General features: G+C 45.6%; 1 protein-coding gene across 1 annotated transcript in view; it reads left to right on the plus strand.

Annotated features, from left to right (window-relative positions):
* DNAH6 (dynein axonemal heavy chain 6) overlaps window positions 1–16053 on the plus strand; it is a 258559-nt gene that overhangs the window by 197894 nt on the left and 44612 nt on the right. Inside the window, exons 60-62 of the mRNA XM_056849234.1 lie at window positions 1065–1211; window positions 4858–4996; window positions 10551–10670. Of these exons, the coding sequence (XP_056705212.1) occupies window positions 1065–1211; window positions 4858–4996; window positions 10551–10670 (406 nt within the window). The remainder of the gene's footprint in view (window positions 1–1064; window positions 1212–4857; window positions 4997–10550; window positions 10671–16053) is intronic.

Consider the following 16053-nt stretch of genomic DNA (forward strand, 5'->3'; position numbering starts at 1 on the left):
AAATTCTGCAGAAGACATAGCTTCTGTGTAAAAAAATTAACATAGCATGGACTCTGCCACTTTCACTGATTTTAGTAATGCTGTGTGTGTGTTAAGTGCCGTCAAGTTTCTTCCGACTCATGGCGACCCCATGGCGACCCCATGGCGACCCCATGAATCAAATTCCTCCAAAATGTCCTATCTTTGACGGGCTTACTCAGATCTTGCAAATTAAGGGTTGTGGCTTCCCTTATTGAGTCAATCCATCTCTTGTTGGGTCTTCCTCTTTTCCTGCTGCCCTCAACTTTTCCTAGCATGACTGTCTTTTCCAGTGATCCTTCTCATAATGTGACCAAAATATGACAGCCTCAGTTTAGTCATTTTAACTTCTAGGGTCAGTTCAGGCTTGATTTGATCTATAACCCACTAATTTGGTTGATTTTGTTTTGGCAGTCCATAGTATCTGTAACACTCTCCTCCAACTCCACATTTCAAAGGAATCTACTTGTGGCTAAAATTCTTTTTTCGCATTGGGGCAGTCTTCTATCAAGGCAAAATGTATGAGCTTAAAAAATGCCATCTTTAAATAAAGGCTGTAAGAAAGAAGCCTCCTCCATAGTACAAGTTCTTTCTTTAATTATCCTCCTTGGAAATTTGTTCCTTTCCCCCTCCCCCTCTTATGTATGCCAGTTTCTTCTCCGATTTCTCTCTGCTTCAAATTCCCTTATTTTCATAATATAGCTTTTCATTTCCATATGCTTCCTGGGGTAAGCAATCAGTATATTAACTTGGTTAAAACCTGGGAGCGTTCCTCTGAGTGGAAAATACAATTTGCATACAGATAGCTACTAATGTCATTTGTTAACTTGACAGCACAGTAAGCAATTGGAAGACAAAGTTACGTAGCCTTAGGGCTGTGCACACAAACAAATGCAGCAGGACGTAGTGACCGCTGCTTTATAGCAGCATCGCAGCCCATCTTGTTCCATCAGCAGGCAGGAATGGGTAGGCAAAAAAATGTCAGTCCAGATGGTTGGGGATCTAGCTGGTAAGCATATAAGAATAAACGTATCATATATATTCAGGTAACCAATGAACCTCCCAAAGGACTCCGTGCAAATATCAGGCGAGCATTCACAGAAATGACAGCTTCGTTTTTTGAAGAAAACATCCTGGGGAAAACCTGGAGAAAAATCATTTTCGGCGTTTGCTTCTTCCACGCAATCGTTCAGGTATCGCTTATTATTCTGGAAATATGAAAAGAGGCAGTAGCAAGAGTCAGTTCAGTACAGGTTGTACCATTTAGGAAATATATCCTGTATTTCCTTGTAAAGGTGTGTTTTTAGCACACCTTTTTTTCTTCCAAAGGGCACAGGGCCGCAGACATGGGGGCTATCCCATTTTCTTATAACTGTCACCTCACAGCAGTATTTCTGAAAAGATTCTTTGGTTCTGATGAAAAAGTCATAAAACTACTCTCTTTGAGTGTTTATTCTAATGGTATGATAAAGCTCCCCATAAAGTTCAAACTTGCTGATACCTAAAAATGTTGTGTTAATTATAGTAAACGTAAAAGAACAAGAATTGTCACATTTCTCAAAGGGGAAAATATAATTCTCATTTGCTGTGTGTGGGAACATACCTTATTTATTTATTTATTTATTTATTTATTCAAATTTATAACCCCTCCCTCATCCCCAGCGAGCCAGGCTCAGGGCGGATAACAATAATTAAAAACAGATTACATCCAGACTACATCTAAAACATCCTTAAAACCATAATCATTAAAACCATTAAAAACCCTACTCAGATGGCCATAACTACCCTAGGTGCCACAGTGACAAATATTAGCTGATAAGCCCCCAGATTTCAAAAGGGGCGGGATTGGGAGGCCAATAAAGATGGATCTTCTTCTTGCGGCTGTCCTCAATTATAGGCCCGGCGGAATAGCTCCATTTTACAGGCCCTGCGGAATTCCCTAAGGTCCCGCAGGGCCCTGATGTCAGCAGGAAGACTATTCCACCAGGCCGGGGCCAGGGCCGAAAAAGCCCTGGCCCTTGTTGAGGACAGCCGCACGTTCTTCAGGCCAGGGACCACCAGTAAATTACTATTCGCAGATTGTAAGGCTCTCTGGGGGGCATACCAGGAGAGGCGGTCAAAGGGTACCTTCTACTCCCTTTTTCACCAATGGAAAAGCTGGCCAGATCCAGCCCATAATCTGTAAGTGTTGCCTTATTATCACTGATGTGATAATATAGAAATATTTGAATATTAAAAATTCTGCACTGGTCAGAGGTTTCACTTCTAATGAGTCAGTAGTCTAATAGTCAGGCCCATTTATGAAAAAGCCTTTTTGGAATGCTGATAACAGTTGAATCAGAAACCAGGAATGCCTCCGTTTCTGCAGATTATACACAGAGTGCTGGACCCAGGAGGCTTGAGACTGCCAAAATTTAATGCAGCTTTAACGTTTTGTAAAGTTGAAACTGAAGAGCCCCGTGGCGCAGAGTGGTAAACTGCAGTATTGCAGTCCAAAGCTTTGCTCACGACCTGGATGGAAGTTGGTTTCAGGTAGCTGGCTCAAGGTTGACTCCGCCTTCCATCCTTCCGAGGTCGGTCAAATGAGTACCCAGCTTGCTGGGGGTAAAGGGAAGACGACTGGGGAAGGCACTAGCAAACCACCCCGTAAACAAAGTCTGCCTAGGAAACGTCAGAATGTGACGTCACCCCAAGGGTCAGGAATGACCCGGTGCTTGCACAGGGGACCTTTACCATACCTTTTTAAAGTTGAAACTGAGGAGACCCAAGTTCGAATTCCTTATCTCTAAGAAATTCAATGGGTGACCTTGTGCTTGTCATTTCACTGTCAGCCTAACCAAACCTCACAAAAGTTTGTTCTCGTAGGTTATCCAGGCTGTGTAACCGTGGTCTTGGTATTTTCTTTCCTGACATTTCGCCAGCAGCTGTGGCAGGCATCTTCAGAGGAGTAACACTGAAGGACAGTGTCTCTCAGTGTCAAGTGTGTAGGAAGAGTAATATATAGTCAGAAGGGGGTTGGGTTTGAGCTGAGTCATTGTCCTGCAAAGTATTAAAGGTAATGTGCAAATCATTGTCCTGTAAGAATCAAGATAATGTGCTAATGAGGGTGTGGTATGTTAATGTGGAACCATTGTATCCTGAAGTGATCTGTTAACATGTGGAATCCAAGGCTAATCCGCATGGCTATAGTGGACTGTAGTCTTTGTTAGTCTGGAGGTTTTCAGGACAGGAAGCCAAGCCTTATTCATTCTTAAACTCTCTTCTTTTCTGTTAAAGTTGTGTGATGTTTATGAATTTCAATGGCTTCTCTGTGCAATCTGACATAATAGTTGGTAGAATTGTCCAGTCTTTCAGTGTCTTGGAATAAGACCCTGTGTCCTGTTTGGGTCAGTCCATGTTCAGCCACTGCTGATTTCTCAGGTTGGCCAAGTCTGCAGTATCTTTCATATTCTTTTATCCTTGTTTGTATGCTGCGTTGTGTGGTCCCGATGTAAACTTGTCCACAACTTGTCCCACAATCGGGACCACACAACGCAGCATATTTTTAAAGCAGTTTAGAGTTAGATTTTAATTACTGAATCTGTTTTAATTGTACGTTTTTGACATTTATTGTAGATTAGCTTGGTTGCTGTTCTGTTGTCATTTTTCCCCTTGTCGCAAGCTATCCTGAGGGCCTACTGTGCTATGTGGTGGGGAAAGAAATATAGCTAATTAACTTAATAAGCAAATAAATAAAGTAAATATATTTGGATCTATGCAGCTAGCTGGACAGAGCAATCTCCAGACTAACAAAGCCTACAGTCCACAATAGCCATGCAGATTAGCCTTGGATTCCACATGTTAACAGATCACTTCAGGATACAATGGCTCCACATTAACATACCACACCCTCATTAGCACATTATCTTGATTCTTACAGGACAATGATTTGCACATTACCTTTAATACTTTGCAGGACAATGACTCAACTCAAACCCAACCCCCTTCTGACTATATATTACTCTTCCTACGCACTTGACACTGAGAGACACTGTCCTTCAGTGTTACTCCTCTGAAGATGCGTGCCACAGCTACTGGCGAAACGTCAGGAAAGAAAATACCAAGACCACGGTTACACAGTCCGGATAACCTACAAGAACAAATGAATTCAGACAGTGAAAGCCTTTGACAATATTTTGAACGCCTCACAAATGTTATTAGGAAAAAATAATTTTGGGAGAATAATGTGCACATCCATGGAAGAAAGGCAGGATAAAAAAAGTAATAAATAATATATAATCGTTTTGAAAAGAGACATATCTGATTTGGGGGGGGTATCATTCTAGTTACATATAGAGCTTGAATATCCCTTATCCAGACATCCGATATCTGGACTGATCTGAAAGCCGGACCTTTTGAGTCGGCATGCAGGCATTACTCACAGGCCCTCAGCAGCACCATTGATGGTTCAATGTACACTAAATTATTAAAAATATTGTTTAAAATTACATTCAGGCTATGTGTATAATATATATGCAAAAATTCCAAAATATCCCAAAATATGGAAGGATCTGAAATACGGATTACTTCTGGTCCCAATCAGTCAGGATAAGGGATACTCAACCTGTACTGATTACATGTCCCCCGGAATGGTACCAGGAATGTGATCCAAAATAGATCTATAGGTATATGCTTCCCCCCTAGCTTCCTTTGCCACACCGAGAAATTCTTTATTGAACAGGGGAGTTAAATGATATTATAATAAAAAGAAATCAACAAAGGATTGTATCATGGGACCAATCAGAATACACTAATCAAATATGCTGAAATATCTTTGTTGACTATTACTCTTTCTTCTAGGAAAGGAAGAAGTTTGGGCCTCTTGGATGGAACATATGTTATGAATTTAATGACAGTGACAGAGAATGCGCCTTACTGAACCTCAATCTTTATTGTCAAGAGGGAAAAGTACCCTGGGATGCCCTTACTTATATAACAGGTAGGCTACACAAGAGTTTTATAATAGCTGCAAAATCCACTATAAATGATTACTAAAAACAGTGGCTTGGATCAAGAGAGTTACTTAGGGAGCTTGTGGTTGCCCAGTCGGTTTTTATTCTTCGTTTTCCTTTGAACAACAGGTCCCACGTTTGTTTGTTACTGTATTTTTATCCCAGTTTTCTAAATGTTTATTTTGTAAACTACTGAGTTTATGTCTGTTTTTTATCATTCTCTTTGCAAGAATTTTGCTTTTAGTGCCACGTTTCAAAAGAGATGTTTACACTTCATGGTTTTCCAGCTAAAAGTACATGCCTGAGTAATCGGCTTGTCGCTCCATTATGATGCCAGAGTTACTCCACAGACTGCATTACATAATGCTACAGTAGTTGGAAGTGTGTCCCTGGTGGCTCTCTGAACTCATGAGATTGTTAAATTGGAACTTAGAGGGAAGACCTCCATAATTGCATATATTATGCTTTTTTGGGGGAAAGGTGGATTAAGAATACTTGTCCTTAGGCTTTTGGCTTCATGGCTTTATAGATAAACTGAGTACAAGGAATTTGATTCTGGGTGGAAAATGCTAACTTTAAAGTCAAAATCAAATTTATTGTATAAGGCCATAGGCCACTACAATCTAAAACAATATAACAGCAGATCTAAAACAATTTAACACTCAAATTAACATATACAATATTAAAAAGAATACAAAAATGCTAACTTTTAAACATAACAAAATGGTTAATATAAATATATGCTCCAGATTTGCCAATTTTATGTCTTGATGGCAAGGAATCACTATGGCAGGTATGGAATCCCTTTGGTTCATAGTCATGGTCTCTGTGCAGGTACACATGGGAACTGCACATGCGCAGGCTGGCCATGTGTGCCTGCATAGAAGATCCATTGACGAACAACAGTAAGTGCAATGCTGTTTATCTGCTTGTTCTATGCATGCAAACCTATATGCATATACAGGTTGAGTATCCCTTATCCGGACTGCTTGGGACCAGAAGTTGTCCATATTTCATATCTTTCTGTATTTTGGAATATATTTGAATTTTTGCATATACATAATGAGATGTCTTCGGGATGGGGACCCAAGTCTAAACACGGAATTCATTTAAGTTTTATATATACTTTATACACACAGCCTTATGGTCGTGACATGGAGGCAGGCAATGGCAAACCACCTTTGAACATGTTCCCTTGGAATCCTCACATGAACACATGAAGAACACACATGAAGCTGCCTTATACTGAATCAGACCCTTGGTCCATCAAAGTCAGTATTGTCTACTCAGACCAGCAGCAGCTCTCCAGGGTCTCATGCAGAGGTCTTTCACATCACCTACTTGCCTAGTCCCTTTAACTAGAGATGGCGGGAATTGAACCTGAGACCCTTTGCATGCCAAGCCGATTCTCTACTATTGAGCCACAGCCCCTCCCCTCACCAGGGGTCTCCATAAGTCAGATGTGACTTGATGGCAAAATGAAATACTTATAACAGCATTTTCACTGTCATAATGTTACGACAGCACTGAGGTGCGATGTTGGCTAAGCAGGCTTAGGATACATACTGATCCCTTTCCTCCCCTGGAACTAGGGCTGTTGAAAAAAAAAATTCGGTATAGTTCAGATTCGGCCGAATTCGGCCCATCTGAATTCGGGATATGCCGAAGTCCGAACTCCCCTGCTTCAGGTCCGTGCAATTCGGCGTGAATTCAAAGTTCGGTAAAAAAATTTGGCCGAATAAAGCCATTAAAAACACAACCGCGCCTTTCCGTGGCTCCAGGGGGTATTTTTGGGGTAGAGGTCCCAAACTTTCAGCAGAGCTTCAAAGGACCCTTTCAAGACCCCCCAAGTTTTGTAAATATTGGGTCAGGGGGGGCTGAGATATGGGCCCCGAAAGGGGTCCCCCCACCCTTAATGTGCATCTCTGAGCAGAGCTTGCCGCCCACGCACAAAGCTCCCAGCCCTGACAAACAGCCGAGCTGCGGGGAGCAAGGGCGGGGCAGGTGCGAAGAAGTTTGCAAAGCAACACAACCATGCAAAGCAACACGTTTGCAACCATGCAAAGCAACACCTGACACCTGTGAGTTTGTAAACCATGGAAAGGGACAGAGGCAGCTAGCTATGCATAATGAGCAGGAGGGGGTGGAATTTCCCCTTTTGCATCGGACTCGGGACCAGGCAAATGCATTCTTTAAGTCACCATTTGAAAACCAGTTTTGAGCAAGCATCAAAATAGACCTAACCAATCTTATGAATGAGGGAAAACCTGAGGACACACAACTGAAGCCCCCCCTCAAACCAGGGAGAGAGAGACTCGAGGGGGCACACACACCCCAGGCAGAACGGGCGAAAGCCCCCTTTGGCTTCCCCCACCCACCCACAGAAACTGCTCCCTCCCCACACACACACAGACTCTGCTTCCCCCCCACACACACACAGGAGAAAAATTATAGATTAAAGCCCCCAAAGGGGTCTTACTGTGGCTGTCTTCTGTTCCATCAGGAGGGGCTGGGAGGACTGGGTAATCCAATACGATTCTATTTAAGCACGGGAGGTTTTGCCTTGGATTTGCCGCTCTGGAGATGCATATAGGATCGGATGATCCATTCATAACAATAGGGAAAAGGGGAAAGCCCATATCTCGGGACCCCCTGACCCAATGTTTACAAAACTTGGGGGGTCTCTTAAGAAAGCTCGTCTAAAGCTATGCTGAATGTTTGGGGGCTGCACCCCAAAAATGCGCCCCCTGCAGCCACGGAAAGAGAAAAGGGGGGAGCCCATATTTCTGCCCCCACTGAACCCATCTTTACAAAACTTGGGCGGTCTCATAAGAAGGCTTGTCTGAAGCTATGCTGAATGTTTGGGGGCTGCACCCCCAAAAAAGCGCCCCCTGCAGCCGCAGAAATGGAAAAGGGGAAGGGAAAAGGGGTGGAGCCCATATCTCGGGACCCCCTGACCCAATGTTTACAAATCTTGGGGTCTCTTAAGAAGGCTCGTCTGAAGCTCCGCTGAAAGTTTGGGGTCTCTACCCCCAAAAATGCGCCCCCTGCAGCCACGGAAAGGAGCAAATGTGCACACGCACCCTCCCATGAGGATTTCTCTCTCTTTCTCTCCTCGGCCGGGCCTCGCAGCAGCTGATTCCTCCAGTACTCAATCCTGACTGATTGGCCAGAAGAAGACCCAGCTTGGCCACCGATTGGCCAGGGGAGAATGCTGCTTACTGACGGTTATGCTGCTGCGCCCCGAATTTGCCGAATTTATTCGTGAACTCGTGAACTTGCTGAATTCGGCTCCCCCGGTTTTTTTAGTTCGGTTCGTCCTGAACTAAAAACCGCCGAATCGGGAAATTCGGCTGTTTTTCGGTTCGGGCCAAACCGAATCGACAGCCCTACCTGGAACATCCCCAGCGCTACCCATTTTTGACTCAGATTTTTACCAGTGTAGTGTTGGAAGGGCACTGTGCTAGTATATGTATTGTGCCCCATTGGGGCTTAGTTACTATCCTAAGCAATTTACATATTCACCTTAGAGATAAGCCATAAAACATCTCCCTCTGTTGTAATAGGCCAAGAATTCCCCATTATTCAGCTCTGTGTTCTACCAAGCTGAAGATTAAAATTCCTTGAAGATGAACACAAGCATGTTCAAGGTTGCTTGCTAAGTGAAGGCTGTTCAGTGGGCACAAATTGCAGCTGAAAGTACTCTGTCAGTATGAGTTGTAAAGATTTGTTCATTCGCCCATGTCTATTAAACACTTGTTTATAGCTAATTTATTTTGCTCCGGCATCAGCCTCATGGAGATTGCTCTGTCCAGCTAGCTGCATAGATCCAAATATATTTACTTTATTTATTTGCTTATTAAGTTAATTAGCTATATTTCTTTCCCCACCACATAGCACAGTAGGCCCTCAGGATAGCTTACGACAAGGGGAAAAATGACAACAGAACAGCAACCAAGCTAATCTACAATAAATGTCAAAAACGTACAATTAAAACAGATTCAGTAATTAAAATCTAACTCTAAACTGTTTAAAAACAGCGAGTGGCAGCAGATGAGATAGCCCCGGTTCAATTAAGCATCGGTAACCAGCTTAGGTTAGTTATGGTCTTTTTTTCAACTATAAAATGTATGTTTTTGCAGATCAGTGAACTTGCTTCAATGTACTCCTGTTTTGTTGTGAAAGGTAATGTTTTAAAGGTAGCATTACAATAACTGTATAGTGACCAAAAGAGATGGAAATACCCAGGCTGTGAAATCCATAACAAGGGATATAAGGCCACTGTCTCTCTAGGCAGAATGTATTGTTTCACCTCTGTCATTCAAAGTATTCTTATTTGTTTTGTTCATCTATGAGCAGGACTGCTATGATGCAGGGTGGGAGAAGAAGAAGAGTTGGTTTTTATATGCCGTCTTTCTGTACCACTTAAAGGAGACTCAAACTGGCTTACAATCACCTTCCCTTCCCCACCCCACAACAGACACCCTGTGAGGTGGGTGGGGCTGAGAGAGCTCTATCAGAGCTGTAACTTGCCCAAGGTCACCCAGCTGGTTTGGTGTGTAGGAGTAGGGAAACAAATCCAGTTCACCAGATTAGCATCATAAAACTCACGATGCCTTGAAGGTCTTGTAGCATGCTCAGCTTTGCACATCTAGAAAGAAGCCAGAACTATCACAGTACCTGGCCAGATGCTAGTAAGTTGGGGTACTACCTGAAATGGAACTCTGAAGTCATTGTGAAGAACCTATTTTGGCATCATCTGTCGCATTCATTCCTTTATCTGTGCTTAGAACCCTTAAATGTTCTCATAAATCATTAATGGCGGCCTGGTTCTGATCCATTCTTTGTTGAACTGTGCATAAACCGACGGTCAAGTGACGCCTCTTATTGGACAAAATTCAGTTACAAAGAAAAGAATTCACAGTGGGTAGCCGTGTTAGTCTGTCTGCAGTAGTAGAAAAGGGCAAGAGTCCAGTAGCACCTTAAAGACTAACAAAAATATTTTCTGGTAGGGTATGAGCTTTCGTGAGCCACAGCTCACTTCTTCAGATATCTGAAGAAGTGAGCTGTGGCTCACGAAAGCTCATACCCTACCAGAAAATATTTTTGTTAGTCTTTAAGGTGCTACTGGACTCTTGCCCTTTTCTACTAAAGAAAAGAATGTGCACTATCACAATGGCCATGGCTTCCACATTCAAAACAAGTTTGCCTATTTGCACATGTACTTTCCCCCCTATTAAACAGCAAATTGTGCATGCCATTCATTAATTAGGCAGGCAGTATACCGGTTAAAGTTCAGGGCTTCAATAATTGCATGTTAAAATTAGCCATTTAATGATGTGTACAATTTGCTTGGTAGCCTTGTATTTCCATTACTTGTATTACTCAGTTTAGATAGGATTTAGATGTGTGGTACATAGTGTTTTATTAATCATTTTTCAACAATGCAAATATAGACACTTTAGAGAAGATGACAGCTAAGACTATGTCATGTGTTAAAACAAGAAGATGAAATTATAACCTACAAAAATAATGTTGCAGGTGAAATTACATATGGCGGGCGAGTTACGGATGCCTGGGATCAGAGGTGCCTTCGCACAGTCCTCAGGAGGTTTTTCTCTCCAGAAACATTACAAGAAGCTTATAAATATTCAGAGTCAGGTAAGTCTAGTTTCCAGTGTATGAAGGGGGTTGTACTAGATGGCCCATATGGCCCCTTCCAACTCTATGATTCTCTATGATTCCAAGGTTTCATATCAATGGAAGATTCTACTAAAACAGTGGTTCATCTGTGTGGCTTCTATGCAGGCACACATTGGGACTGCGCAGGCGCAGGCCAGCCATGGATAAGATTTGTTAGCTTCTAGCAAATTCTAAGGAGAGTGCTCCCCCTCCACTTCGGGCATGCAGTCTTCCCGCCCCTCGGTCACATGACCCAAGGGGGAGGGAGCACTCTTCCCTCTAGTTCTTTTTCTGCCGCCACGGAGAGAGAACGTGTTAGCCTTTGTTCTAGCAATGGATTCCAAAAAGAATCCTCTTTTCAAGAATTGTTCTTCTTGCGGTGCCAAAATGGCAAAGAATGATCCGCACAGCGATTGCCTCCTTTGTCTGGGAGAAGGCCATATTCCGGCATCATGCAAATGTTGTGCCAAACTCACCAACAAGGCCTTGAGAGTCCGGTCGACTCATCTCCTCTCCCACCTCTATAAGGAGTCTCTTCGTCCACGAGGCAAATCCGCTGAACCCGGTCCTTCCACCGGTAAGCCCCAATCCGATGTGGGGCCTGCACCAAAGAAATACAAGCGGGGTAAGCAACCCTCGTCTGTGGTCGTTCGCCCGGGAAAACTCGTCACCCCGGGCTCCCAAGATGGCCGCGGCTCTTCGCGCCACGCGACTCCCTCTAGGTCACCTCGGCGCCGATCACCATCGAGATCTCCGAAGTTCCTTCGATGCCGATCTCTGTCGGTTTCTCCTCGGCGTCGATCGATGCGTAAGTCATCTCATCCCTTGGCTTCGCTCGCCTCCGCTTCTGTGCAGTCCCACATGGGACTGCGCAGGCGCAGGCCAACCACGGAGAACGGAGAAGATTAAAAAGCTTCTGGAAGAGTCGTCTCCCTAGGAGCGCTCCCCTCCCCCTGTCTATGACCAAGCCTTAATGGCTTTTCCCACCCAGGAGTCACATGACCGGGGGGTGGGGAGCACTCTTCCCTCAGTTCTCATTCTGCCGCCGTGGAGAGAACAGCGAATTCGAGGTTTTTCCTTGCGGTTACTGACGTAAAGTGGACTTGTCGATTTCTTTGCCTCTTACCGTTTTTTTCTGGGAAGGACCTTTCAGAAGAGTTTCTTGTTTAATATTAAATGGACATGGCGCTTTTCAAGAAGTGTCACACCTGCGGCATGAAGATGGCCTTGTCTGACGAGCACCATGACTGCCTTTTGTGCTTAGGCGAGGGCCACATCGTAGCCTCGTGTAGAGCCTGCTCCTTATTTACTCACAAGTGCCGCCTGGATCGTGCTAAGAAGCTTAAGGCGGCCTTGTATGAAAAAGTTTTCCGTCTGGAGGGGGCTAAATCTTTAGAGGCTCCTTCCACGTCTTCTAAACAATCAAAGGAAACCCCAGAGGAATCCAGGACGCTGTCAGAGCCTCCCGCTAAGAAGCACAAGGAGAAGAAGAAGCATGTATCTTCCCCTAAGATGAAGCGCATGGGCTCCAATGGCGACGACTCCGAGCGCTCAGTGCCGACAACTTCTGCGTCGGCGGCCCCATTGTCGACTCCGACTCTGACGTCGACTGAGGTAAAGAAGCGAGCGGCCTCGCATTCACCAACACACCGCGTATCAGCGTCAGCGGCTTCATCGCCTAGACATCGAGCGCCATCCAGGAGAGGCTCAAAGTCTCCCAGAAGGAGGTCGATTTCCCCTTGCCTGCAAGCGACTTTGGGTCGGGAGTCCGTGTCGCCGAGTGACGGGCCATAGCCCTCACAATCGCCTGCAGAGTGCAGTAGCACCTGTCTTAAGGCGTCCCCATACCCCCCCGCCAGTGGGGTTGGAGGTTGATTTTTCATCTTCGGAGGAAGACGTCATTGAAGTTCCAGAGGTCCTCGTATCTGACCCGGAGGACATACAAGCCAGGGGTTTCCGCGGAGCGGAGCACTACCCCCAGTTCCAAGATTGGGGCCCTTGGGGTTTCTGCCCTCCACCCTGGTATCCGCCATTCCCCTACGGAGGCCACCCGTACGCCTACGGCGACCATCAACGTCGTGTCGACGCCGACTACCTCCACTCCAGAGAGGCATCCAGGCAGTCGGGCAAGAAAACGCAGGCTCCTCCGTCGCTGTTCGACGTCGAACCTCGGTGGCACCAAGGAGACCAGCTGCGTTCCGGGGCTGAACTCGATGCTGACATCCCTTTGACGTCAAGAGCCTCTGGCGATATACAGGCTGGGGCATCGGCATCCAGGCAAGTCCTCGACGACGAGGACGCTGACGAGGACTGCGGGTCAGAAGAGTGTTCCAAGGACACTTCCCTTCCCTCCCCCGACGATATGGTGGGCAATCCCACACCAATATCTCCTACTGAGGACCTTAAGGTTTTCTCGGAGCTCCTGCTCCATATGGCGAAGACTTTGGGGTTGATGACTATACAGTCTGACCCCAGACCCTCTGACCCCATTATGGGGGTGCTCTTTAGCCAGGATGCGGGCCCAGCAAAGTTGCCCATGGTTTAGGGCATCAAAGACGTAGCTATGGCCTGCTGGCATAAGCCTGCCTCTGTGGTGGCTTCCATCAAAAAAATTGAGAACCTATATAAAATTGATGAGGAGCAATTTCAATTCCTATACAAACACCCACCACCTAATTCCATAATTACTGAGGTCTTAGCAGCAAAATATAAATCTGGCTCCCACTCCGCCCCTCTTGACAAGGAGGGGCGTAAACTAGACGGCCTAGGGTGGAAGCTTTATTCCTCGGCTGCCCTAGGAATACGCATAGCAAATTTTGGGGCCCTCATGGGGCGTTACCAGATTTCCCTATGGGATAGAGCCTCTGAAGTTTTAGACTCACTATCCGATGACAAAAGATCTCTCTTGAAGTCTATTCAGCTGGAAGGCCAAAGGCTGGGGAAAAAACAAATAGCCGCCTCTAGGCATATGGCTGACTGTTCTGGCAGTGCCATTGCTTCGAGCGTTGTGCTCAGGCGCCACTCCTGGCTGCGAGCATCCTCTCTTACTCCAGATGTTAGGGCCAGAATTGAGGATATGCCTTTTGATTCAAAGGCCCTCTTCTGCGAACAGACGGACAAGGTGTTACACAACCTAAGAAAGCAGAAGGCTAAATCCTTAGGTGTTACTCATCACCCTGGCCCTACATACAAACCTCGGCCCTATAACAAGCAGCCTCAGTCCTACTACCCTGGCAGATTTAACAGAAGCCAGTCTTGGGGTTACCAACAGCAACAATCCCAGATGTGCTACCAGCCCAACCCCCAGCAGGGGGCAAAGCCTCTTTGCCGAGAGGCTACCCTTATATGGGAATGGGCAATCAAGCACCAGGTGTCCCTCTCAGCCATTCATGTCGCCGGGTGTTCCAATGTCACTGCAGATGCCCTAAGCAGGGACATGTCCGAGGACCACGAGTGGTCCATCCCCTTACATTTTTTGCACCCTATTTTCCAAAAATGAGGTTGGCCAGAGGTAGATCTCTTCGCTTCAAGCAAAAATGCAAGTTGCCAACTGTTTTGCTCAAGAGCAGCGACGGAAGCCAGGTCCCTAGGGGACGCTTTTCAGATTTCCTGGACAGGGAGGCTGCTGTATGCTTTCCCACCCGTCCCTTTAATCCACAGGGTAGTGGGGAAGGCTCTCCAGGACAGAGCACACATGATTTTAGCACACATGATTTTAGTAATTTGGCATTCTGGCCAAAGAGGCCGTGGTTCGCCACCTTCTGGAGCATGACCCATTGCAATTACATCAAGTTACCGTTTTCCCCATACCTGTTAACCAGGGGCCAGGTACTACACCACGATCCCTCCTCGCTGCACCTGGTGGTGTGGAAGATCAGGGGGTGACTGCATGGTCGGATAGAGTAGCCCACATCCTACTCTCCTCACATAAGCCATCTACCAGAAGAGCTTATGCACTTAAGTGGACAAGGTTCTCCAACTGGGCTGTGGGAAAGGGGTTGCAACCACAAAGGTGTACTTTGTCTGTTGTTTTTGATTACCTTTTGTCTTTAAAGGACCTTAAAGTTTCGGGTGACCTTTCCCCTGTGTCCTACAAGACGGCATTCCTAGTAGCCATCACCTTGGCTAGGAGGGTTAGTGAACTCAGGGCCCTTAGAGTGGATCCTCCCTTCACTAAGTTTTTCCCAATAGAGTGGTCCTTCGGCCTAGTCTGACATACCTTCCTAAGGTAGTGTCTAAGTTCCATCTGTCACAGGATATCACCTTACCTGTATTTTTTCCGAACCCAGATTCTCCGGCCGAGAGACAACTCCATTCGCTTGATGTGCGCAGGGCACTGCTTTTTTATTTTGAAAGAACGAGACCTTTCAGATGGGATAACAATCTGTTTATTTGTTTTAGCGGCCCTAATAAAGGGAAGGTAGTGTCCACACAGACCCTTTCATGATGGGTAGTTTCTGCTATTAGATTGGCGTATCAGTCAGCAGGGGTAGATTGCCCTCTCCATCTGCACGCACATTCCACAAGTGCTCAAGCAGAGTCAGCAGCTTTCGCTTCAACAGGTGACATCACTGAGATCTACAAAGCTGCTACGTGGTCCACACCTATGACCTTCATTCAGCATTATGCAGCGGGCGTGGACTCAAGAGCCGATGCAGCTGTGGGGAAAGTAGTGTTGAACACGTTATTTCGTTGACCTTCACACACACACCTCCACAGTAAGTGAGCTTGCTATTCTCCCATGTTGGACTGCACAGAAGCCACGAAAACGAAAAACTGTTGCTTACCTGTAACTGTTGTTCGTTGAGTGGTCTTCTGTGCAGGTACACATCCCTCCTCTTCCCCGCTGTGGGCTGCAACCGTAAAAGAGTGTACTCCCCGCAGTGGTGATTGGAGAACAGAGGGAAAAGTGCTCCCCACCCCCCGGTCATGTGACTCTTGGGCGGGAAAAGCCATTAAGGCTTGGTCACAGATGAGGGGAGGGGAGCGCTCCTAGGGAGACGACTCTTCCAGAAGCTTTTTAATATTCTCCGTGGTTGGCCTGCGCCTGCGCAGTCCCATGTGTGCCTGCACAGAAGACCACTCAACAAACAACAGTTACAGGTAAGCAACACTGTTTTTTCACCACCTTTAGTCTTTAAACACATGACAGTATGTTAATTGTTGTCCAAATTAATTGCATTTAAGCAGAAACAAATCTTGAAAATATTGTCTGTCTATATTATAGAGTGTGTGTTTTTTCAGGGCTCCCCCGAATTTCCCAGTTTTTTCTTTGGAACCATTGAAAACAGCCTCATTGCTTTCTCATGCTTTGCATTTTGGATTGGAAAACTTTACCTTATGAAGCGTTTTACTCATTCTA

This window comes from Euleptes europaea, chromosome 4 (genome assembly GCF_029931775.1).
Source record: "Euleptes europaea isolate rEulEur1 chromosome 4, rEulEur1.hap1, whole genome shotgun sequence".
NCBI lineage: Eukaryota > Metazoa > Chordata > Lepidosauria > Squamata > Sphaerodactylidae > Euleptes > Euleptes europaea.